This window comes from Aquarana catesbeiana, linkage group LG04 (assembly GCF_042186555.1).
Source record: "Aquarana catesbeiana isolate 2022-GZ linkage group LG04, ASM4218655v1, whole genome shotgun sequence".
Lineage (NCBI taxonomy): Eukaryota > Metazoa > Chordata > Amphibia > Anura > Ranidae > Aquarana > Aquarana catesbeiana.
Genome location: NC_133327.1, coordinates 266,583,785 through 266,609,982, shown reverse-complemented (window position 1 = coordinate 266,609,982; position 26,198 = coordinate 266,583,785). Strand labels below are relative to the sequence as shown.

The 26,198-nt window shown below is 41.3% G+C and overlaps 1 protein-coding gene across 1 annotated transcript in view; it reads right to left on the bottom strand.

Moving 5' to 3' along the window:
• The window catches only part of LOC141139902 (solute carrier family 12 member 9-like), a 289,342-nt gene that overhangs the window by 36,839 nt on the left and 226,305 nt on the right, over positions 1-26,198 (bottom strand). Inside the window, exon 10 of the mRNA XM_073626475.1 lies at positions 1,059-1,251. Coding sequence (XP_073482576.1) covers positions 1,059-1,251 — 193 coding nt within the window. The remainder of the gene's footprint in view (positions 1-1,058; positions 1,252-26,198) is intronic.

The following is a 26,198-nucleotide window of genomic DNA, read 5'->3' as shown; positions in this document are numbered from 1 at the left end:
ATACTGTAGATGCTGACTTGGAAAGCATGCATACTCTTAGACCCTGGGCCACAATACAGATGACTTCACCCTGCTATACATCAATCCCCTCCTCTCACATAAACCTTTTCCCTTTTCACTGCTCTCAACATCCACTCAATTATCGCTTCAATACACAGGGTGGCTAAACTCATTTCCAGGAAGATGCATCAGATAAGCAAACCCTTTATTAAAGACACCAGACAATAGTCCAATGACCCATTCTCCTTTATATACCCCGATTCTATTCCTTCCCACAAAGACCCTAGATCTGGCTACATAAACTTTGTTTGCTTTCTAAAAAAGCATGCAGCCGTCTTACATAGTTACATAGTAGGTGAGGTTGAAAAAAGACACAAGTCCATCAAGTCCAACCTATGTGTGTGATTATGTGTCAGTCTTCCTTGAATGGTAGCTATATTCCCATAGTCTATATAAGATAATCACAAGAATATACAAATATCCTCACTGTTAAGCATCTCTAGATCTTTCTCAACCATTTAGCAGTAGCATGTCTTTCCCTGCCTCCATACTTGACTTCAGCTGAACCATGTTCCTCCCCTCCATTTTCCTTCAGTATTCAGCAGTACCATGTCCCTCGCCTCCTTCACTATTCAGCATCACTGTTTGCCCCCTCTTCCTTCCATTATCTATATACAATTTATATAGCTCCAACAGTTTACTCAGCGCTTTACAATGTAGAGGGGGGACAGCACAATTACAGTACAGTTCAATACAGAAGGGACAGGAGGGCCCTGCTCATAGAGCTTACATTCTAAAGGTAGGGGGTGGTGGTACAAAAGGTAATTATATCTATATGCTTCTATATTTCATACTGTGTCTCACTATACATTCTTCTTTTAATTCCATACTGCATTTTGCAGTACAATGCATAGTCAACAGTCTATGGTTATTCCAGAATGCTTTTGGCAATATAAAATGGTGTTCAGAATGCTATTAGTAATATAAAATAATATGCATTAATATGCACATACATACAAACACACAATTACAGTTTAAAGACAGTATATTCCACTCACCTGATGGAAGATGAGGGCCTGAGTGATGAAGCCCCAGCTATGGCTTGGGGACAAGTAATGCAGGCACAAGAGTAGGATTAACATGAAAACTATGCTTGCAGAGGCGTAAATTGGTTGGATGAGGAACATCATGGTGACACATCCCAAAATTCCAAGGATACAGGTGTACCAAGTAAAGTAACGAAATGTTGGCCTGGATATGTGTAGAGAAAAAAAAGGATATATTTATTAGGACACAGACCATTTTCTACAGTAATATGCGTAAAACATTGTACCGTCTGCTATGTGTTCATTTTAGATAATGCTGGATGTAAGATTTTGTTAGCCACTTGACCTCCAGAAGGTTTTACCCACTTTGTGACCAGACCATTTTTTGCTATTCAGCACTGTGTTAATTTAACTGGTAATTGCACAGTCATGCAACACTGTGCACAAAATACATTTATATAATTGTTTTCACAAAAATAGAGCTTTCTTTTGGTGGCGATCACCACTGGGTTTTTACTTTTTACTATATAAATCAGTGGTTCTCAACTCCAGTCCTCAGGACCCACTAACAGGCCAGATTTTAAGTATTACCTTGGGAAGACGCAGACTAGAATACTGCAATCACTGAGCAGCAAATGATATCACCTGTGATGTATTTCAGTTATCTTGCAAACCTGGCCTGTTAGTGGGTCCTGAGGACAGGAGTTGAGAACCCATGATATAAATGAAAGAAGACCAAAAATTTTGAAAAAAACAACATTAATTACTTTATATTATAATACATATCCAATACAATCAAATTTCTTCATAAATTTAGGCCAAAATATATTTTGCTACATGTCGCAAGTGCTCTCAGTGATCAAGGCTGACTGTGTTTTTGGGGACACTATACTATGGGAGATACTGGTATAGTTCTGACCTTGACCAGGATACAAATCCCGACAGATACTATACTAGTAATGGCAGTGATCAGCGACTTATAGTGTGACTGTGATAGTAGGACGGGAAATCAGGGACTGGCGCTGACTGACACAGGTTTGGAGGGATGCTATCTGTCTTTAACTGACATCACTAGTGATACTCTGCAGTGAGCAGTGATAACACTGTATGCTTTCACTGTACTAATGGCATTGGCTGGGTGACAGGGGTGACCAGGAGCGAAATTAAAGAGTTAACTGTGTGCATAACAAATGTATGTGTACTGATTTTACTCACTTACAGACTGGCTGTTTTTTCTTTCTGATTTCAGCTCTGAACAGCAAGTGAAATAGAGAAAAAACAATCTGATCTGTGTTGTATTTACACACACAAATATATGCTGTGATTGGTCACAGCAATCACCAGGTTCACATAAAAAATCATTGGCTGAAAGCTTCTGGGAAATAACCCAGGTCTTCCTCACAAGCTCAGAGGGTGCCTGTCACGATCAGAGGTTAGGCTCGAAGGCCAGTTGCTACATTAACATACAGCTGGGTAGGTCTAAATCAAGTAAAAACACACACATGTAATGGGGATGATTGGTGATGGCACATTTTATGTGGGTGTTGAGAACTGAATTTTATATTAGCTACTATAGCAGCACAAAGAAAATAGAGGCAAATTTTAACGGTTACATTAAAGATTCCATTAGTAAAAAACACATTCTGCTTTAAATTAGACTTTTAAGAAAAACTCTAGTTTGTTAAAAATATGATATATTGTTTACGCAAGGCATTTTCCAATTTTGCGTCAATAAAAAGAAAATAAACTTGGATTTGTATTGCTGTCTAGTAATGGGATAGGAAATAAAGGTGCAGTATCTCCAACTTAGATACAAAACGGTGATTAAATAGAATTATAAAATCTTTGGCATACATTTATAGAACTCCAGTTTTGTTAAGAATAAACTATCTCTTCCAGGATATCTGTATACATTGTGAGGCTTTTTATCAATGTCTTTACTAATTTCTGATCAGTAGATATTGAAATTTGAGTCCAGTGCCCTTACGGCTTAGTTTTGGGTAACATGGGTAAATATCAGAGCATGTTATGGGTTGTTCTACCTCTATGCTTGTGTCCTTGGGGGGGGGGGGGGGGTCTCCATCACTTCCTGTACTGATGTGGGACAGGTACTGAGCAGAAGTCTTTCCAAGACAGCAATTAAAGTCTAAGAAAGGTTCCTAGACCTTTCCCACAGGACTATTTTAGTTCAATCTTGTTTTATTGAAGTTTTTTTTTTAAAACGGGAGTTACAGGTATAAAGTATTAAGTACAGAGGTAGTTTGGTTCACATCTTCCAATAGTGATATATTATATAAAAAAAAAATATCACAATTACTTAATCTTGGACCACATCATCATTTGTGAAATATTATGTGCGTCAAAATTCCCAGAAATACTAGAGTCCTTTAAGAACCTAATAATTCCCTAAGAATCCCCCTCCTCTTTCATTCTGTTTGCCCTCGTGACCATTGTTACTAGGACTGAAAATGAGAGAAAATCTTAAATCTTGAGATATTATTGAATCTGGCATAGTAGCGAATGTTACAATTGAGACACGTGGTCCTCAGGACTCGAAAGTAAGGGACAAATCTCCCTGTAGTGCTCACCCCCAGAGAGGCTTCTGGAAATAACCCAGGTCTTCCTCACCTGCTGAGAGGCTGCCTGTCACGATCAGAGGTTAGGCTCGAAGGCCAGTTGCTACAGCAGTTGCTCGACTACCACTGACTAGCAGGATAGGTACACAGGCAGTCACCCCAGCGGATGACGTGGGATCACCTGAGGTGCAGATTCTTAGTACTAACCGGTGTTCACCAGAGCTCCTGAAGGTGGAGATGAATTTTGCTGTGTGTTGGTTGCGGTCCTCAGGATCCCCCCGCCAGGAGGTAAGCAAGCCAGGGTCCAGTAGCGGATAAGCAGCTAAGGATCAAACAGAAACGTAGTCGAGGAACAAGCCAAGGGTCAATAATAGGTAGTTTCAGGTTGGGATCAGGCAGAAGCGTAGTCGAGAAACAAGCCAAGGGCTGATAATGAGTGGAAGCAAAATATGGATGGCAGCAGGGAAGACGAGAACGAGATACTGGCTGCAGAGAGCACCATAATCTGGCAAACAGGAAGTGCAGTAACATGGCTTAAATCAGGAAGTTCATGGGAGGAGCAAAGAGTTCAAGGTTTAGAAGAAGTTAAGGCATCAGGCAGGGTGCTGTCCAGCATCTCAGGTAGCTCAGTGAGAAGAGTCATTCCCAGACACAGCAGAGGTCCCAGGTTCAAGTTCTAGAGCACACTGACAAAATTCAAGCTCAGTATAGTGGTATCTTTTTGAAGATTTATTGCAGCACTTGAACAAAGGTGGGCAGAGCAATGAGGGTGCAGGACAATCCAAAGCACACACAGCCATCAGAGGACAGACTCTTGGACAAAGTCCCTCAGTAGCATCCCCAAGTATTGAATATTGCTGTATGTAAAGGGGACAGCCAGCTAGTCAGAGAGTATGCAAGAGCAGTCACAGCCCCTGTAGCAACTGTGGAGTCCAACTGTCAAAGCACAGGCACACCTGGAGCCTTAGGCAAAGGGTTCTACCCTCAATGCCCAGAGACAGCTCCCCTGCAACACTCTTCTGTGAAAGGGATCCTCCTTCAGCCCAGCTTCCCAAGGTAGCATCCTACAGCAAATTCTCCTTAATCTAGGCTCCCCCAGACAAGCTCATGCTGAGGTCCAACAGTAACAACGCTTCTGTATCACAGGCTGCCTCCCAGGGGCAGAGACCCCAGGAGAAGAGAGCTATAAACAGACCCTCCAAAACATTTACCCTCTCCTTAGCCACACCTTCTGGGTGCTTCCTCCCAGAAAATGTTCATAGCCCAATGATTAATCTTCCTATTCTCATTCTAGAAGCCCCTTCCAGAGGCAAACAAGAACAATCAATCCCCAGTTTTAGTGATAGATCTGACTAGACCTAGAAAACAGATTGCTGCTCAACTGAATACAACAGAGCCAAAAACTAAATGTATCCAACCTAGAGCAGGCTACATCCCCAAGGACCTTTAAAATACATTTTAATTAAGATCACATTCATTGCTTCATTGCACATCCCAAATAGTGCTGAATTTTCTGTGTTTGATTAGCATCTCTTTATACTTAAATATGACTGATTGGATTGTCTTTTTATATGGATTTCAGAATTTGACTCATCTTTCTGCTACACTCTGCAGCTCATGGAACTCAATAGGTATGCAAAGAGAAGACTAAATCCCACCAACATTTAAAAAGAAAAGCGATTCATGAAACAGTTTTACTGTACAGGAAACACTAGCTTTTCAGTAAATATTAACATACAGAGCACAGGGAATAAAAAAATAAGACATAGAATGATGAATAGGTCTGTGAATGACAGGGAGGTTGTAGTGAGTACAAACAGCTAAAATTTTATATAAATAATGACATACTATCAATGCAGTGAATATACGGAGGATTCCAGCAAACAATTCAAACATATATATGAAAAAAAGCTTTGCATACATTTCTGGAAAGAGATAAATACAAAACTAGATTCAAGTACATCAATGGTCCCAATGAGAAGCCGACCACAGCATGCATTTTTCTTGCAATAAGTAATAATACTGCACTTCACACCGAGTCTGATAATAAAACCTTAATTTGCATATTTTAGCACCAACAGCGCTTGCAATAATCCCATGATTATATAATTAAGACTCATCTTTAAATCTGTTCTTTTCACTCTACTCTTTTGAGAAACTCAGATATTATTTGACCCTTCTATTTACTCTCTTTCTGCTTGCTGGCTCTAAAAGGAGAATCGGCCTTGAGAAAAATGCTTCAGCATTGGCCATTTTAAAGCTAGATACACACCATACAACTTTTGTTTGATATCCTTTAGATTTACAGTACCTTCAAAGTGTAAGGTCCTGCCTGATTGCATACAAATTGTAAGTGTTCAGGTTTGACCTTATATTATATGGTTTTGGTAAATCTAAAGGAAAAAAATCTAAAGAAAATTGTATAGTGTGTATACAGCTTAAGAACATTTTTTTGCAGTATCTCCTCCATGAAATGTGTCGACCCGTAACAGAATTTGAATGCATGCTCTGTGCTGTGATAATTGGTATTATATAAATTAAACTTGTCAATCACTGTAAGGCTGGGCATAGACAGTTACCTTGTATTCATAAAGCCAGCGAGCTGAAAGGATAAGTTCACCTTTTGAAACATGTTACACCTTTATTCAGGATGTAACATGTTACAATTGCACCAGCCCCAGCACCCCACCCCGAGTCCCCGTTTTCACAGCGAGTGGGGAACCTGCTCCTCGTGCTTGCTGTTACAATCTAATAAAAAAAATCCAGCCGCCCGGCTGTGTCATCCGTTCAGTGTTCTATGAATGGGAAAACTACAAGTATCGACCGCCTTCACAGCTGTTGGTTTGTAGTTCTCAATGAACTACCAGGGCATCGTTGACTGCTCTAGGTAGTTCAATTAACTTCCTGTCAGAGTATAATTGCCTGCCTGTATCAGAGGTACGGGCAGACAGTGTTCAGGAGCGTGGCATTACTCCCACAATTTGCTGATCCTGGGTGCAATGCTTTAGAGGTCTCTAACAAAAAAAATAAATGCATATTTTTTACCTGCAAAAAAATATGCATTTATTTTATTTTTTTTGTGAATGTGAAATTATCCTATAACGGTGCCCTACACCCATCTTGGATGGAGGACTTCACCCCACTGTGACATTGTATACTGATAGCAGCATTAATCGACAAAAGTTTTCCAGCATGTCCATTCAACAGAAGCTGATCTAACGATTGATTTCTGTTGAACATGCCATGGTCACATATACTATAGACCAGGGGTGTCCAAACTTCTGACCTTCCTGGGCCACATTGGAAGAAGAGGAATTGCCTTTGGCCACTCATAAAACACACTAATAATATGGATAGCTGATGAGCAGAACACAAGTTAACTATCACAGATAAGGTACTTTGGGTGGAGCGACGTGCTGATGTCATTGCACTTTTCTGATCCCGGAAGGACGAGGTGCTGTGAATTAGCCAGTCGACTTATGTAGTGCTAATGTGATTTTAAAGGGGTTGTAAAGGTAAAAATGTTTTCACCTAATGCATTCTATGCATTAAGGTGAAAAAACTTCTGACAATACCGCCGCCCCCAGCCCCCCCCGTTTTACTTACCTGACGCCTCGAAAGTCAGCTTCTCGTTCCCGACATCTATTCCTCCGCTCACCCTGGCCGCTGATTGGCTACAGTGGATGGATTGGAAGCAGCGCAGCCATTGGCTCGCGCTGCTGTCAATCACATCCAATGACGCGGCGCGCTGGGGGGCGGGGCCGAGTGATACAGTGAGCGGCTATAGCCGCCGGCTGTATCACGGGAGCGCGCCCGCAAGCACTAACCACCATGCGAGGGAGCTCGCATTAAGGTGGTTAATGCTTGCGGGGAGGAGCTGAAACAGCCGCCGAGGGACCCCAGAAGACCAGGTTCGGGGCCACTCTGTGCAGAACGAGCTGCACAGTGAAGGTAAGTATAACATGTTTGTTATTTTTAAAAAAAAAAATTTTACCTTTACAACCCCTTTAAAGCTTTCTAAATATAAGTGCAACCTTTTTTGATACAATTAAAGTTATAAGGAATTTACATTATGGTGAGTATTATATTTTTGGGGGGATTTCCCGTGACCGTGGCATCTTGAGGGTGGCACTTCATGCCCCATAAGTTCTCTGGACAGATTGAGATCCTGGCTGGGTTTGTACCGCAATTGTCACTAACTTTCTGTAATAGGAGGTCCATGTAAGTTGGGTTTCTCGTGATCGTGCCATCTTGAGGGTGGATCTTCATGCCCCTTAAGTTCTCCTAGATGGATAAAGGCCCTGGCTGGGTTTTAAGTGTTACTGACCTTCCGTAATAAGAGAGCGTTCTTTATGGTGGAGGTGGCAGTTTAAGGATCATGCACTTTTCAGTGTTGGATGGTGTGGCTACCACTGAAAGGATTCCTTTTTTATCACATTTGGGACTATCTATTTGATTTATTCAATTTCCTAACAGTTCTTATCAATGTTTCTAGCGCAACTGTATCTATGATTGCTTATTTGGAACTGTGTATATCTCACAGCAGACTTGCTGTTTTCTAAATGTAATATTATATAGAATTTATAGTGCAGTTTTTTTACTTTTGTTAAGATAATGTACCTGTCTGAGTAATAAAGATTTTACCCCTTCCTGACCAGAGCACTTTTTGCGATTTGGCACTGCGTCGCTTTAACTGAGAATTACACGGTCGTGCGATGTTGCACCCATACAAAACTGACATTCTTTTTTTCCCCACAAATAGAGCTTTCTTTTGGTGGTATTTGATCACCTCTGCGGTTTTTATTTTTTGCGCTATAAACAAACAAAGAGCGACAATTTTGAAAAAAAAAGCAATATTTTTTACTTTTTGCTATAATAAATATCCCCCCAAAATGTATAAACATTTTTTTTCCCCCAGTTTAGGCCGCTACGTATTCTTCTACATATTTTTGGTAAAAAAAAAAAAAAAAAAAAATACAATAAGCGTATATTGATTGGTTTGTGCAAAAGTTATAGCATCTACAAAATAGGGGATAGTTTTATGGCATTTTTTTATTTTATTAGTAATGGCAGCGATCTGCGATTTTTTATCATGACTGCGACATTATGAGGGACACATCGGACACTTTTGACACTATTTTGGGACCATTGTCATTTATACAGTGATCAGTGCTATAAAAATGCACCGATTACTGTGTAAATGACACTGGCTGGGAAGAAGTTAAACACTAGGGGGTGATCAAGGGGTTAAGTGTGTCCTAGGGAGTGATTCTAACTGTGGGGGGGATGGGCTTCCACTCACATGACAGCGATCACTGCTCCAGATGACAGGGAGCAGTGATCTCTGTCATGTCACAAGGCAGAACGGGAAAATGCCTTGTTTACATAGGCATCTCCCCGTTCGTAGGCTCCGTGACACAATCACCGGGACACTGGCGGACATCGAGTCCACGGGTCCCGTGGGCACGGTCATGCTGTACGCAGCGTGAGTGCCCGCTAGCCCCACCAATTAAAGGGGATGTACAGGTACGCCCATTTGCCACCGCTGCCATTGTGCAGACGTATATCGGCGTGCAGCGGTCGGCAAGTGGTTAAAATACTTTCTCAGGACAGATAAAGGGAGCTGCCACTGCTGCTTGTTTTTAAAGGTGTGCGCTTCACAGCTGTCATCCTTGTTTTACTACATGGACCCACTGACCTGGGTCAGGCATGTGCATTTGAAGCGTTGCAACAACTGATTTGCTAGTTCCTAGTCATTAACCCAACAAAACAAGGTTAATATGGAGCTTTCATTAATTTGACAAGTCTGCACGAATACACAATAAACAGAAACAGTATATATTTTTTGACCCATACAACAGCCCATTTTCCTTTTTTGTCCTCTTGGAACTCACAGCCAGTGTGGCAGGTAAGAAACCCTTACCTGCCACCTTTGGTGGTTTTCCGCTCAGGTATGGGCTGTCCTCTAAGCGCAGTCCCTGACCTTGGCACACTAAATGCTCTGATAAGGCAGGGAGCCCCTTCTGTGGATCTTTTGGGGTGAAAAAATGGGTGCTAACTAGCCCCACATATAGCAGTGCAGCCAGGGATTTGTTTCTCAGAAGAGCTGTCCGTGTCTGGAGCCTGCCTCCCAGAAGTGAGTGGATCCATTGACCTGTGACACCACATTTTCAAGATAAGTATGTTTTCTAAATTTTGGGAATTTATCTGTGAATGGCCTCATAAGTTGTGTGTTACATCTCCTCTTGGGCGGCAGCTGCCCCGTGTTCCAGTATGCATTCTAGTGGCAATTGTGGAAGAGAAAGCTAAGTGTCTACATTCAAGAGAATGATGCCTTATACCAGGGATATGCAATTAGTGGACCTCCAGCTGTTGCAAAACTACGAGTCCCATCATGCCTCTGCCTCTGGGTGTCATGCTCGTGGCTGTCAGAGTCTTGCTATGCCTCATGGGACTTGTAGTTCTGCAACAGCTGAAGGTCCGCTAATTGCGTATCCCTGCCTTATGCTGAACAGGTTAAGTGGATAGAGCTCACATGGGGGCCATTTTTGGTTTGGGCAAAAACTCCCCCAGTGGCCATCTTGGAGTGGGGCAAGACTACCTGGAAGCCATCTTGGAAGTGTGCAAGGTGAGAAGTTTGCCAGGAGTGGGAGGCAGGCAGAAGAGTTGAGGAACATGGGGTTAAAGACCCAACAGCTTACAGATAGGGCATTTACACGCTCGGACTGCATGCCAGCATGCCGATAGCCGCAAACCCTGCACTAAGGGACATTTCCTGCTACCTAGTGAATAGATATGACCTTACTCATGTCTCAGTGTGGCATTATTATTATTATACCTGACTAAATTTCAGTGTTCCAGCTGCCCTGCATAGGCTCACTGCATAACAAAGATCCACACGGTCCCTATAGGTAAGGGTCATCAGACCAGGTAGGTATTTGCTGCTATAAGAGTGCATTCAGGTGCTAACTGACCTCTCCCTTGGCTAAAGAGCCCAGCCTGTCCTACTGACAGGAATTTGCTTGAGAGGAGCACCAGAAATCCAGTCCAAGGTAGAGAAAATTCTCTCCCATACTTCAAAGGCCAACACTATGGCTGAAAAGTGTGTCGGGACCAGAAGCTCTGCGGCCCATTATGCTTATCCGCAAGGAATTGCTGTGAATCCTGGGTGCATTTACAGTGTAAATAATGTGTCAAGCTTGCTTTAAAACAAATGACAGCAGCTCTTCCATCCCACTATTCATAGCTGCAAAGGATTGCTGTGAGCTTGGATGAAGTTGCCTTTACAAGATAGTGTGTCATAATTGCCTTAAAGGGGTAGACAGAAGCTCTCATGCCCACTGATCATAGCTGCAAAGGATATCTGTGGGTCTGGGTGAAGTTACCATATCCAAGTTTTTGAGAATACCTCAAGCTGCATTCCAATACTGTTGCTCCCAACTCAGCAGAGAGAAGGCCAACTGCTGGCAAGGAAGAACAAAGGATAAGCTGGTACTTTATGTTGAGCCTAAGGCTTTGCCTCTGTTGGACATTTTTTTAAAGGTAGGTAAGTTTACCATGAGAACTAGAGCAGGCTCAAGGTAAGAAACCAGAACAGGCTCAAGGTAAGAAACTTGCTATAGCATTTCCTCAGTCGGAAGAAGTGGCCTGCATGGCCTTCCAGGGACAGGTTCTCTTAGAGACAGTCCAGGTCAACAGCATTAGAGATGTGGCTGAAGTTGAGCACTTGTCATTACTAGCGGAAGAAGGCTAGAGTACAGATTGCAAGGTCTTTTTCTCCTTCTAATTGTTAATAGGTGTCTTTTCTCCACCTGTGGTCTCTGCATATCCTCTGAAGGTTTTTCTGGGTCAAGGTGTTTCTGCCCCAATTGTAGTGGCAAACAGTTTACTATCCAAAAGCCCATGGTGGCAATATCTGGTATGCATCTTAAAGCTTTAGGCTCCATTTCCACTAGTGCGACTTGTTGTGTGACTTTGGACACAAAGTCGCATGACAAGTCACAGCTCATTGATTTCAATGATGTTGTGGTCTGATGAGGGGTTCCAGTGGGCTGGATTTGCTTGATGCTATTGAGAATTTATCATCTATGCCTAATCCCTAACACCTTCTGGTAAGCAGACTACATTACCACGTGGTGACGAGTGACTCTTTCTACATCTGCACAATACATTTGGTGATTGGATTCCTCCCACTCTTCAATTTCATTTTGAACTTTTCAGCGCCGCAATAATTTTTATGCATTGATTTCAATGGCACCCATTCCAATCTCTGTGATTTAGGGTTGCAGCTACTTTGAAAAAGTTCCTGCACTGCTTTGATGCATCTTTGATCCAGAGACTGTAAAGTTGAATCATGGCTGCACTCGAGGTCGCACTCTGAATTGTGCAACATTGGGGTCGCAATACTGGAAACGTAGGATTAACCTCCCTGGCGGTATGATTATTTCAGATTTTAGGTGCTGAAAGTGGTACAATTATTTTGCACAGAAATTTGGCGTTTTATATTGTAGGCCTGTAATTCTTAGGAATAGTTCACTTAAATCTGTCCAAACAAGGGTCTAGTAGACATCCCGGGTATGATAAAGTTTGAAAAACGAAATAAAAAATTATAATATAATAAATAACTATAAATAATTAAAACACATAATAATATAATAATAATAAAAATTATATAATAATGTAATCAAATCAAAAACACTGAAATTTGCTCAGTTGCAGAATTATAGTTTTTATTACTTTTAGTGTTTGATGACGGATCTCCCCACAAATCACTATCGCTCAATTCTGCAAGTGATTATAATTTATTATCGCTTTTTATAGCTGGTCTAAAACCACTTTTGATGTAAAGGGACAGTTTTGGTTGCTATGGACAATCTCCAGTTTCCTGGCAGAAAGAACAGTTTTATATATATAAAACTGCATGCAGGACACTGGACAGACCACTAGGGACAAAGGGGATGTGTAGTTATTTGATACAGTACTGTAATCTGTAAGATTACAGTATGCTGTATCTATACTATGTGTTTCACTTTTGAATTTACCGCCGAACTCCGTCCCCGTGCGTCGCAACGCTCGCAGGGAACAGAGCTCGGCACTGTGAATCGAGCGAGACACAGCGGCTCGCCGATCACAGCGGGGAGACATTGCAGGATCCAGGGGACAAGGTAAGTAAACTCTTCCTGGATCCTGCGATGCAAGCCCGAGTCTGGCTCGGGGATACCGCTTTTGGTATGTAAAATCCACCCCGAGCCAGACTCGGGAATACCGCCAGGGGGGTTAAGGGGCTGGGTTCAGATACAAGCTTTGCATAGAAAAATACATACTTTGCATTACCTCCCTTCACCTGGGACACTTTCTGGCTTGGCAGGCAGCAAAGATAATTAATGTTCCCATTCCTTAAGCAATTTCTGTGCCTTGCTTTTGGATCTATGCACGACCATTCTGGGATCCTGCTCCTTGTCTATTGGTCAGCACCTCATGTATTAGGATGCTGGAGCTAGTACTAGCCTTAATGCCTTCTTGAAATATTTTCATAGAGAGATCCTTAGCTGGAGAATGATTAGTGCAGGCTCTATCAAGCAACCTGACATGGTCCTCCTAGATATTACAGTAATTTGGGCAGGTTCAGGGATCGTCGCTGGAACCGACTCACCCTGGGAATGTCTGGATGGCCCTACTCACAGCTCAGAAAAGAGTGCTTTTTCTCATTGATAACTTTACACACACTAGTCTCATATTCAAACTGTCTGTACCAGGAGCGATCTGGATCTCCACTACTGCAGGAGAAGCCTAGAACTGAGGGTAGCCTCATGTGAGGAAATTAATTTGGCTGGATTTTACAGGCCAGGAGTGCCGACAGGGGACCCGAGAAGAGGAGAATAGGGACTACTCTGTGCAAAAACATTACACAAAGCAGGTAAGTATATTGTGTTTAGTTTTTATTTCTATAAATCTGACTTTAATATCACTTTAAGTCTTCAGCCTCTTGTAATCCCTTTATTGTGTAATCTACACAGTTTGTACATTGGCCCCCTATGTTCTATAACAGGTATGACTTTTCTTTTGTGAATTTCATCATGCATCATAAAGTCTCCAGTTTAATTAAAACCTTTTGTGTTAGGAATGTATGTCTTTAGTTTTAAAACAGGTGGGATTGGCAGTGTAGAGGTTAAGAGATCGTAGCTCATCCCAGCCAGGATTACCTGCTGCACTTTTCAATCAGCAAGCAAAGTCCAATCGATGGGTGACAGATTGCGAGAGCTTTTATGAGTTGTATCTCCTGTGGTTCTCACCTGTCCATAATCAAGCCTAGAGTGGGGCAAGCTCCTGTATAAGCTTTTCCTGCTGGGAATACATGTCGAGACAAGCCATTGCCAAGGAAGACCCAGGAATAGATGATACAAAAAAAGTCAAGGTTTCCCTCATTCATTAGGTGAAGTGGTTTACTCAGAACGTATTACGACAAAATAAAAAAATACCAAAAATACGATGAGGCTGGATTCACACTTCTGCAACAATACCAGGTAATGTATGTAACAAGCGTTGCTGTGCCATTCCTTTAGAACGCCACCCAAGGCAATGCACCTACAGTGGATATAAAAAGTCTACACACCCCTGTTAAAATGTCAGTTTCTATGATGTAAAAAAATGAGACAAAGATAAATAATTTCAGAACTTTTTCCACGTTTGATGTGACCTATAAACTGTACAACTCAGTTGAACAACAAACTGAAATCTTTTAGTTGGAGGGAAGTAAAAATAAAAAACTAAGGCTGGATTCACACATGTACGGTGGAATTCCAGCTCTGTTCTCTCTGCGAAGAGAAAAAACAGCTGTTCAGGGGTTCTACTCCATTGTAGCTGTGGATCATCTAAGCAGGGAGAGGGGGGAGAAGTAGTGATGGGGGGGGGGATGCCTGTTCACAACGGAATGCATCTGCGAATCAGATGCGTTCCCATAGAAGATAATGTGCTTGCAATTCGCACCGAAATGCCAAGAAAACGCACACTTTTTTGGGCAATGCAGAGTGCGAATGCAACGCACATATGTGAACCAGCCTCATTCAAATAAATGTATTTTAAAATGTCATGCGAATTGGATTCGGTGTAAGTTGCATCCAATTCGCATAGGTATGAACCCAGCCTAAAATAATATGGTTGCATAAGTGTGCACACCCTTAAACTAATAGTTTGTTGAAGCACCTTTGAATTTATTATTTTTAGGTACAAGTCTATCAGCATGGCACATCTTGTCTTGGCAATATTTGCCCACTCTTCTTTGCAAAAACACTCCAAATCTGCCAGATTGCGAGGGCATCTCCTGTGCACAGTCCTCTTCAGATCACCCCACAGATTTCCAATCGGATTCAGGTCTGGGCTCTGGCTGGGCCATTCCAAAACTTTAATATTCTTCTGATGAATCATTTCCTTTGTTGATTTGGATGTATGCTTTGGGTCGTTGTCATGCTGAAAGATGAAATTCCTCTTCATATTCAGCTTTCTAGCAGAAGCCTGGAGGTTTTGTGCCAATATTGACTGGTATTTGGAACTGTTCATAATTCCCTCTATCTTGACTAATGCCCCTGTTCCAGCTGAAGAAAAACAGCCCCAAAGCATGATGCTGCTACCACCATGCTTCACTGTGGGTATGGTGTACTTTTGGTGACATGCAGTGTTGTTTTTGTACCAAACATATCTTTTGGAATTGTGGCCAAAAAGTTCAGCTTTTGTTTCATCAGGTCATAACACATGTTCCTTCATACTTTTGGGAGACTTCAGATATGCGTTTGCAAAATTTAGCCGGGCCTGGATGTTTTTCTTCGTAAGAAAAAGGCTTCCGTCTTGTCCCTCTACCCCATATTCCAGACATATGTAGAATACAATATGTCACATGTACTACACAGCCAGTACTTGCCGGATATTCCTGCAGATCCTTTAATGTTGCTGTAGGCCTCTTAGCAGCCTCCCTTAACCGAGTTTTCTTCTCGTCTTTTCATCAATTTTGGAGGGACGTCCAGTTCTTGGTAATGTCACTATTGTACCATATTTTCTCCACTTGATGATGACTGTCTTCACTGTGTTCCATGGTATATCTAATGCCTTGGAAATTCTTTTGTACCCTTCTCCTGACTGATACCTTTTAACAATGAGATCTCTCTGATGCTTTGGAAGCTCTCTGTGGACCATGGCTTTTGCTGTAGGATGCAACTAAGAAAATGTCAGGAAAGACCTTCTAGAACAGCTGAACTTTATTTGGGGTTAATCAGAGGCACTTCAAATGATGGCAGGTGTGTACTGACTACTATTTAACATGAGTTTGAATGTGATTGCTTAATTCTGAACACAGCTACATCCCCAGTTCTAAGAGGGTGTTCACACTTACGCAACCACCTTATTTTATTTTATTTATTTTTACTCCCCCCCCCGCCTAAAAGTTTTCGGTTTATTTTTCAATTGATTTGTACAGTTTATAGGTCGCATTAATGGTGGAAAAAGTTCTGAAATGATTTATCTTTGTCACATTTTTTTACATCACAGAAACCTGACATTTTAACCGGGCTGTGTAGACTTTTTATATCCACTGTACATTGTAGCATGCCACAACTTGCAACAGTGCATTGCCACGTGTTACAAAAAAAGGTTATGCGCATTTTTAAGCATGTCAGGGTGCATTGACAGCCCATTTATTTTCAATGGCCTGCCTAAATGCAACACAATTAAAGTGTTTGTAAACCCGAAAATAAAAAAAGCTTTGCCCTATCACTTTAATGGATTTACATGTGCTTTTTCATATTATTACTGTTTTCGTGTCTGCTGCTTTTCTCAATTACCCGATTGATCTTGCCTGTGCCCATCTTGCTGATAGTAAACTGACTATGCTAAGCATGGCAGCCGATCCATGCTAGCGTGGTCAGTTCATATCCTCTATTATCCCACTGTTAAATACAAGAGCACAGTGGGCCTGCATCTTCAATGGTCATTGTAAACCCAGCCACCCCCGACATTCCCTCCTGCCTAACTGACGACGGCTTCTTCAGCCAACTATTATGCCCATTGTGAAACCTTGGTAACAAGGATGCTTGGCGGCAATCTTCACTTCCTATAATAAGTGGTGCCCCGCTCTGAATGCCCACCCACAGAACTGTGAATCGCTCTGGCCTGTCTTTGCAAGCTGGAAAACAAATAACTGGCAAGTTTTCTTTTAATATACACACACACATGAAGTTATAAACTGAATATATGTATGTGCTCAAAAATGTGTATGCTATATCTAAACTTTACAAATACTTTAACTCGATGCATTATGTGTATTAACACACCACAAGGATACAAATGGGCTCTTAAGATATTTATTTCCAGGTATATTCTAAATAAATTACCATTTTTATATTGTGATCTCAGTTCTGTTTTTGGGGGTTTTAGCTCCTGAACATTAGTGTCATTACTGGTTATGTGCGCTGCAATAATAGGAGGTATAAGACCAGAAGCAAATATTGTGCCAGCACTAAAACTTAAGTTAAAAAAGGCAAAATTACTGTCAAAGTGTTACCTTTTAGTGGCTAACGAAAAATATTTAAAATGTAAGATCTGGTGAGGAAACAAAACCCTAACGATGCACGAGAATGGATCACCATCGGGTTAAAAAAAAGCAATGAAAATAATGCAGCACACAGTGAGACAGCGGTTCTACAAACCAGACCAATTGTGTGGAACATATAAAAGCACTTGTAGTTAAATGGAATGAAATAGGAACATCTATTCTTTTCATATTGGATAAAGAAGGAAAGGATTAGAGTCTGTCAGGTTTTTACAAATATCGTGTCTCTACTGGGAGGAATAGTGCCCCATCATTGGTGTGAGTGGGAGGAATAGTGCCCCATCATTGGTGGGAGTGGGAAGAATACTGCCTCATCATTGGTGTCGGTGAGAGGAATACTGCCCCATCGTTGGTGTCGGTGGGAGGAATAGTGCCCCATCATTGGTGTCAATGGAACAAATAATCTTCTATTGTTGATGGCAGTGGAAGGAATAGTGTCCTATTATCGGTGTCAAAGGAAGGAGTAAAGCTCTATAATTGGTGTCAATGGAAGAAATAATACCCTATTGTTGGTATCAGTGGGAGCAATAATTCCCCATCAATGGTGTCAGTGGGAGGAATAGTGCCTCATCATTGGCATCAGTGGGAGGAACAGCACCACATTTTGGCATCAGTGGGAGAAATAGTGACCCAAGGGCTGGTTAAAGGCTAAGTTTACCTTTAGGGAAAAATAATAAATGTACATATTTTTGCAATAACAAATTTGCATTTATTAATCTTTACCTCAGGAGCCTGCAAAGCATTGCACCCACGATCTGTAGATCACAGACGCAATGTCAGGCTCCTGCAGACACTTACTCCAGCTTCATCCCCATACCTTCATACAGGCTTTCTGTTAATGAGCTGGAAGAAGTGTTAATGAACTACGAAGGTGCTCATCAGTGCCCTCCTAGTTCATTGAGAACTATAAGCCATCTGCTGTGGTGGCATACGGGATTTATAGTTTCTTCTTTCACAGATCCCTGTGAATGAATAAGGCGGCTGTGCAAGAATGTGCACCGATTTGAAAATATGACAGCGGCTGCAGGGGAGAGGATTCCCATCTGCTGTCACAGAGACAAAGAGGGGGATCAGCGGGGTAAGGTCCTGGAGTATGTTAAACCCTAAATATGGGTGTAACGTGTTCCAAACATGAACTTGTTTTTAAATGCTAGCATTGGGCAGCAGTTTGGGGACCACTGCTTTAGGCAATGCTCTTGCGTTCTAAAACCTGGTAAATGGTCATTGGGTGTTCAAGTATACGCATACTGGGATTGAAGGGGTTCAATAAGTGTTCAAAGCTTAATAAAAACTTTACTAAGGCTGCTACAGTTAAGACTTGGGTTCACAAGCTGGCACTGAACTCCAGGCAAACAGCTAAATACAAAAATGAAATACTGTACATAAAAGGGACCTCTTTTATCTGCCACAGGAATTCAATTTCTCTACATCCAGTCCTGAGATTTAAACAGCTGTGCCACACAGCACAGCCCTGTCTGTCAGGGCAGGAGGACTGATTTTTTTTTTCTGCTGCAGTTCAGTAACACTTGCAGGTCTTGTGCCTCCTCCGGCCTATGACTTGGCAGTGAATTAGAAGCAGCAGTTTGATAAGCTCATCTGTCTGCTCTTTCCTCCTATCAGCATGTACCTTGTACTGCAACAAAATTGACTGGCATATTGTCCTTTTCCTCTCTTTCTCTCTCTATCTAAGTTCTGCTGTACAGGGTCTGTAAGTAGACAATACAAAGCCAAATGCAGGTATTTACACTGCTTTAATTAGAAAAATACATTTAATAATGTATTAATGAACACAAAGCACAACACAAAGCTAAATTCCTTTATGTTGTTTAAATTTGCCTGCAGATTAACTTTAAACCTAAAATCATGTCCATGTGTTAAAGTGCAAACCTCAGACACGTAATATGAGCAAAGTATATGCTTGTATAATGTAGACTCTGTCTCCTGCTTTGTTCCTCTGCTATTAGTATGAGTCTCTTCTGACAAGTTTTCCTGATACCAAGAGAAAAAAGGTGATGGGAGCTCCAGCACACAGCCTGTGACTGAAAGTCTCAATTATGTTCCAGTGGGCAGGGAGGGGGTGTGTCTGTTCCCCACAATCAGCTCTCAGAGCGTAACTTCAGCTCATGCCCCCCCCCCCTCCTTTTTTTTCTGAACACTAAGATGTGCTTTATAAATTCTGCACTTTGAATGCATGTAGGTACAAAGATTTGTTTCATCTCTGTGTATCACCTGATGCCAGTCACTTCACTGGGTATGTGTAAGGGTTAACAACCACTTTAAGTAACTGAAATGCATGCAGTTGTGGCACGATGGAGCAGGATTTTAGGGGTTAAAACAAGTAGTGAGGTGACATAATGCCTCCTCATTACCACCATGAATTCCTCTTCAGAGCGCACTGCAGGATGCAATGAGCCTTGAATTTTGTATTTTTTTTAATGGCAGAAGAGTTTGCATCAGGCAAAGTGACAGCATTTTAAATGATCCTTTAGATTGCAAGCTCTCATCAACAGGTCTCTCCCAACTGCCTTGTCTTGAATTGAATTTCAATTGGCACTATATAGCTCCTTTTATAATAGATTAATATGGCATTTAAGGGTACAAGCTGTCAAACAAAACTGTAGAGCACAAAGTCAAATAAACTGACCAAATGACCTGATTTAGTGCATTGTCTTATTGTGATCATATTGCATTTACATTTCTTCGACAGTAACACATTTACCCAAAACTCTTTTTTTTTTTCGAAACTACACACCCTTTTCTTTAAAAATCCACCATGCTGACTTTTCCACACGTGGCTGCATGCCAGCGTGGTCTTTTTGTATACAATTTTGCAGGAAGCACTTAGCAAATGCAAATGATTTGTGTTGTTCTTCTCGCTATTATTAATAATAATAATAGTTCCCTTTAGAACAATGGAATATGGAATAATGTGCTCCCCTTTCTATTTTCCTCCTGCTCTCCTAACGACAGCTCTTATATTTGTGTATGACACCTCAGCTGGAGCTTGTGACATGGTAGCAAGCAAGACCCTGACTATTAGAAGGTAATTGCAGAGGAGGGAAGATGCATTGTTAGTAGTGTGAGGGAGGTCTCCCTTACAGGGAGAATCACACAGGCCAACACAACTATTTAACCCTTTTAGCCACAGGCCCATGCTAAAGAGAAATTTGAGTAGCAGTAATGGAAAATGCATGGACTTACAAGAGAATGAAGATAATTCCTAATAGGAAACTTGTATAAAGACCCTACCCATATTTATGAAATAGTTTAACAAAAAAAAATGCATGACCCTGGTGGTGATCAAGTCTCGGTGAAGTATACAAGGTTGGTATCAATCAGGGAAGCCAGGAGACTAAAGCCTCGTACACACGATTTTCCACAGACAAAACCTCTGGCTTTTGTCCGAAGGCGTGTGCCTGGATTTTGTCTTGCATACAAATGGCAGGGAATTGTTGGCCAACAAACACGTAGTGATGTACTACGTGGTTTATCAGCTCTTTAGCGCCACCCTTTGGGCACCTTCTGCTAATTTTGTGTTAGTAGAAGTTTGGTGAGTGTTGATTCGCGCTTTTCATTTTGCACTTTTCATTTAACGCTTTTCAGTTAGTTTCTGAACGGGCATTTGTCAACCAGACATGTTGAGGAATCGGAGGGGATAACGTGTTATTTATTATTGGCATTGGAGTTATTGCCAATTGCCAGTTATTGACCAAAAATTGGTTGCTTTATTAATCGTGACCAATTATGTCATATGCCTTTGCTGCAGGAGCTCCAGGAGAATAATCCAGAATTTTTTCGGAATTATCTCCGGATGATGGACCCCTGCTTTCACCAACTCTTGGCATTGTTGACCCCCTATATTATATAAGAAGCAGGACACATGCATGAGGCTATTTTATTTTTAGGTTGAATAATAATGATTTGATTTGTTATATTTTCTATATTTTTGGATGCATAGAATGCAGTTTTTGGTTAAGTTCTATTGGCAGATAGCATGTCTACTTTTATTTGTTTTCTTTTTTTAATGCACAATAAAAAAATTGTGTAGAATAATACTTGGCTATGTGTTTTACTTCAAATGACAGTTTGGGAGTAGGCAGTTACAGTTAAAAAAATTTAATGTAAAATTAACAAGGGACACCAACATAGTTGTATCTTTGATCTTAAATACTACGGGATAATGGTGTTGCGGTAACTTGCACAAAAAAAAAATGCATAATAATATTATTCTTGATATCACTAGAAAAAAGGCCTTTGAAAATGAGTTTGCAATAACTCCATCAGTATCACCAGCAAAGCAGCTTCATTATTATCCCGTTAAAGAAGAAGAGAATGTGCGCTTCATTTCGAGATTTCATAATTTGCCACTTCAAGAATGTTAATTCTCCATTACGAACACTAGTTTACAAGACTGACCGCTTCTGCTTCCGAGCATGCGTGTTTGTACTTTGGACTTTTGTCCGACGGACTTGTGTACACACACTCGTAAAATCCGAAAACAGACATTTGTCCGCGGAAAATGTTAAAACCCGCCATCCAACATTTGTCCATGGAAAATCCGACAATTGTCCGATGGAGCGTACAAACGGTTGGATTTTCTGCCAACAGCCTGTCATTACACAATTCCCGTCGGAAAATCCAATCGTGTGTACGAGGCTTTACACATTATATACTGAGACGCTATTCAAGTTGGGGGACTAGCTATACAGCTGACAGAAGGACGGGACAGTGTGCTACACAAGATTACCCCAGACAAGCAGAAAAAACCCGATTGTGGAAGACAAGCACTGAACAGCTGGTAGAGGAATTGAATTGAATTATATTATCCTACTTACTGTGACAGCTGGATGGTCTGTCTTTGTCTAAAGTTGCAGACAGTACCTATTTCAGCCGTGAAAGGGTCCCTCAACTGGCGTTAAACTGGCTATACGCTGTCAGTTTTTTTTTTCCCCCCTGTTGAGACATGGCACCCACATATGTCAGAATACACTGATCAGCGGTTTTCCCCAAGGTGTCCCTTTGACAGAAGTCACTCAAACAATCAACTTCTGGTGGCCACAAGCAACTGCACACATTTTGATCAGTGTATGGCCAGCCTAAAGTAGGAGTCCAGCCTATTCCTAACTAAGCTTAAATCTGCCCCCACACCCTTCTAAATCCTATTCTATCTACCATGTGAAAGGAAGATATGTATAGTTACCTATTCTAAAAGCAATCTGGTCTGGTCACATGATCGGCTATCAGCGGCGGCTTCAGTGTAGAGGAGAGACAGTCGACAATGGATACCCCATGGTAGCCTATGGGGGACATAATTGCATAGGCTTTGCAGCCGTTATCAGTGATCTCTCCTCTTCACTTAAGTCAACTGCTGGGGGATCTTCACTTAAGTCGACTGCTGTCCGGATCGGACGCTCTCAGAATAGGTAAGTAGACATGTCTTCCTTTCACATGGTAGACTGAATAGGGATTAGAAGGGGGGTGGGAGCAGATTTAAGCTTAATTAGGAATAGGCTAGACTTCAACTTTAAAGGGTAAATCCACCTTGCATAAAAAACTATAAATTCACTTATATTTGGACCAAAAAAAACTGCATTCATTTATTATTTTTTTTGCCTGAAAAGCATTTCAAGTATGATCAGTGGATCACAGATGCAATGTCAGGCTCCCGCAGACGTTCTCCAGCCTCTCTGTGTGTACAGAGGTATGTTTCATGTAGGGAGCTGGAGGAAGTGTCAATGGACTATGAGTGTGATTATCACCACACCTAATGTTCCACTGAGATCTGCAAGTCTTCTTGTGATAACTTACTCACTGAAAGATCTCTGTGAATGAATCACCCTGCTGTGCGCACAGAGAAGATCCTCTGCACACTGTCACTAGGAGGGTGATTTTGGGGGGGTCGCATTTGCACCCTACTTTCAGTTGGCATGCAGACACTCAGGATCAGGCAGAGGGGGAATCCCCTGGAGACAGGTGGCTGTTGCTCTACAAAAGGGAATCAGTCTCGCTGGTCAGTAAAAATCTAGCTAGTCAGTAAGACACCATTCGTATGGGTGTTTTGCACAGTTGTGGTCGGAAGGTAGGGGCATATTTATAAAGCATTTAATCTTACCACCATACACTACCGGTGAATCAATCTTCCGAGAGTTTTAAAGGACAGTGATTGATTCGCAGCCGATGAATGTTTGCTGAAAACCACATGCTGCTAAGTCATGAAAACGGCCCTAGTTCATTTTCCGTAATGTGGTTGAAGGCCATTGTATCTCAGGTCTATGTTGTACGAGTTTGTAAGCAGTGAAATCTAAAACAAGGAAAACTACTTTTTTCCCATCTTATGGGATGCACCACAATAGATATTCGGTAACTAAACGCCACATTTAGGGTTTATTTACTAAAGGCAAATCCACTTTGCACTGCAAGTGCACTTGGAAGTGCAGTCGCGGTACATCCGAGGGGGACATGCAAGGAAAATAAAAAAACAGCATTTTTGCTTGTACATGATTAGATGATAAAATCAGCAGAGCTTCCCCTCATTTCAGAGTTACAGTGACTGCACTTCTAATGCACGTGTAGTGAAAAGTGGATTTGCCTTTAGTAAATTAACCCCATTGTGTAGCAGTAAATGTTTGTCCTGCCACATTGCATATTATTATTATACAGGATTTATATAGCGCCCACAATTTGCGCAGAATATTCATAGTTATGATTTATTAATAAAGCACCAACATATCCCACAAAAAGGAATGAATCAGGTAAAGGTCAGAGGTTTTTGCTAGGCTCAAGAACATATCAGGAATTTCAAATTCATCAGGACTATAGGCCTTCCTATCCCCCATTGTGGCCAGCTATGTACTATGACTGAAAACAAGCTGCAATAATTATTTTAACAAATGCTCCACCACACGACATGCTCATTTACTGCTAAATTATATAGGACATAATTTCCTTTTAATTCCTAATAATATGTATAAGACTTGAATAGAGGAATGTGAATTCACGACAAGTAATGTATAATTACAAACACATACTTTGGGTGATAATGACTGCACAGAAAAATACCCTGAGACACCCCACAGGTCAGCATAATTGTATATCAAACTACAGTGATCTTTCCTTAAAATGGATGTAAACCTGAATTTTTTTTATTTTTTGATGTCATAAAGTAGAGTATAAGATTTCCTATCATTTGAGCCCAGTCTTGCCACAAAGAGTTATTCCATCTCTGAGCAATCCTCTTTTTTTGTTCAGTGAGATAAAACTTGACAAACTGAGAAAAACTTTGTCAAATCCTCCCCCTTGCTGTGAGTGACGGGTGATTTACATATCTCGTGCACTAGCCTAAGACACAGGCATTATTTTTTAATTCCCTCCCCCACTCCTTTCTTCAGCAGCTCTGCAAGGATTGGCTGTTCCACACCTCAGCATGATTTGGCATGCTGAAGTCATGTGGTTACTTTCCTGTCTTTTCACTGGATGTGAGAGATCATAGCAGAAGTTCAGTGTTAGAAATACACAGGAGAATATGCATATTGACAAGGGGAGTGTAGAGGTGGGCGGGGAGTCTACTGACATCACGACTCCACCCACCGAGCTCCAGACAACAGATCCACCCACAGAATCTGCAGTTTTTCGGGTCTCATAACAGACAGAGGGGAGACATTTGACAGGTAAAGATACATGCAGGAGGCATGTATATCCTTATAGATAACCCCTATGGCAGTAGTTTAGAAAGGATGACATTGGGTTTACATCCACTTTAAATGCTGATTTTACTGATAGGGTAGGGCTGATGTTCAACACGTTACTCAGATCAATTTGCTTCATCAGGTAACTGTGGAAAAGGTCTATATATTTATATATGAAAAAGTGTCCACCAAAGTGGAACAACCAAATCCTACTCCTATTGAAGTGGAGAAAAGAAAAAATAAGAGATAAAAGACCAACAGAGGGAGACCTAGGGGTTGCTGGAATGGACCAATCACCCATGTATTTAAATTTACTCTAGTAGTCCACATTCAAGTGATTGCTTTGTTGCTGGCATGTAAAGTATTTAAGAGGTAGGCTCAATCAGCAATCTTTTTGTAAAGGCGCTCAAATAAAAGATGTTCCAGTATTTGCAAAATATTAGAGGGACAGTGAAATATGTTATAATGTAAAATGAAGAGTGGAATTAGGCACCCTAAAAGCCATACATATTAAGAAAGCAACAGATAATCAGGATGCAGGAGTGTTGATCAGTTGAAATGTGCGATGCAAGTGTCTAGTAACAGTTAAATTCAGCGGTTCTTGTCTGCATTCCTTCCATGGTATGTCGGAGATCAAAATCCCAGTGTTATTGATAAAACTTACAAACTGGCTACCTTTTTATTTGTACTTGAAGGTCCCCATTTAAAAGCATTTGTTTAAATAAAGCCTATTGCTAAAATGCAGAGGGAGAAAAGAGCAGGTGTGGTTTTTGGAGATGTGTGTCTAGTTTGAATTTTCACTTATATTTATAGGGAATCCACTACTAAGCAAAAAAGGGGGAAAAAATTGCTGTCATGCCAGGAAGACTGGCATTTTAACAGAAAACACTTTCTTGTTATCAGAGAGACATTAAACAATTTACAATGATATTAGAGAGGCGAAAGAGTGCCACGTTATAGAGACTGCTTTGTCACGAAAACAACAATGTTACAGATTGTAACAGGTTGTAATGGAGGGGATTACATTATTGCCGCTGAGAATGCAACATGCAGCACAGCAAGAATGGGCACAATTTTAACCCAGTTTGAGGGGTTTGTCCCTGCCAAACAAATGTTCCTGGCATGTCCCAGGTCCAACTGTCCTACAAGGACCATGTCTTCTCACAATGGGTAAAGCTGTGCTGAGCTCCTGCCCCCTTCAAGCTCCTCTTGGTTCCTTTATCCTCAGCTATCATGAAAGTTTGCAGCTACTTTGGAGCACCCTCCCCTCTGTTGAGCATCTCTGTCTCTCACG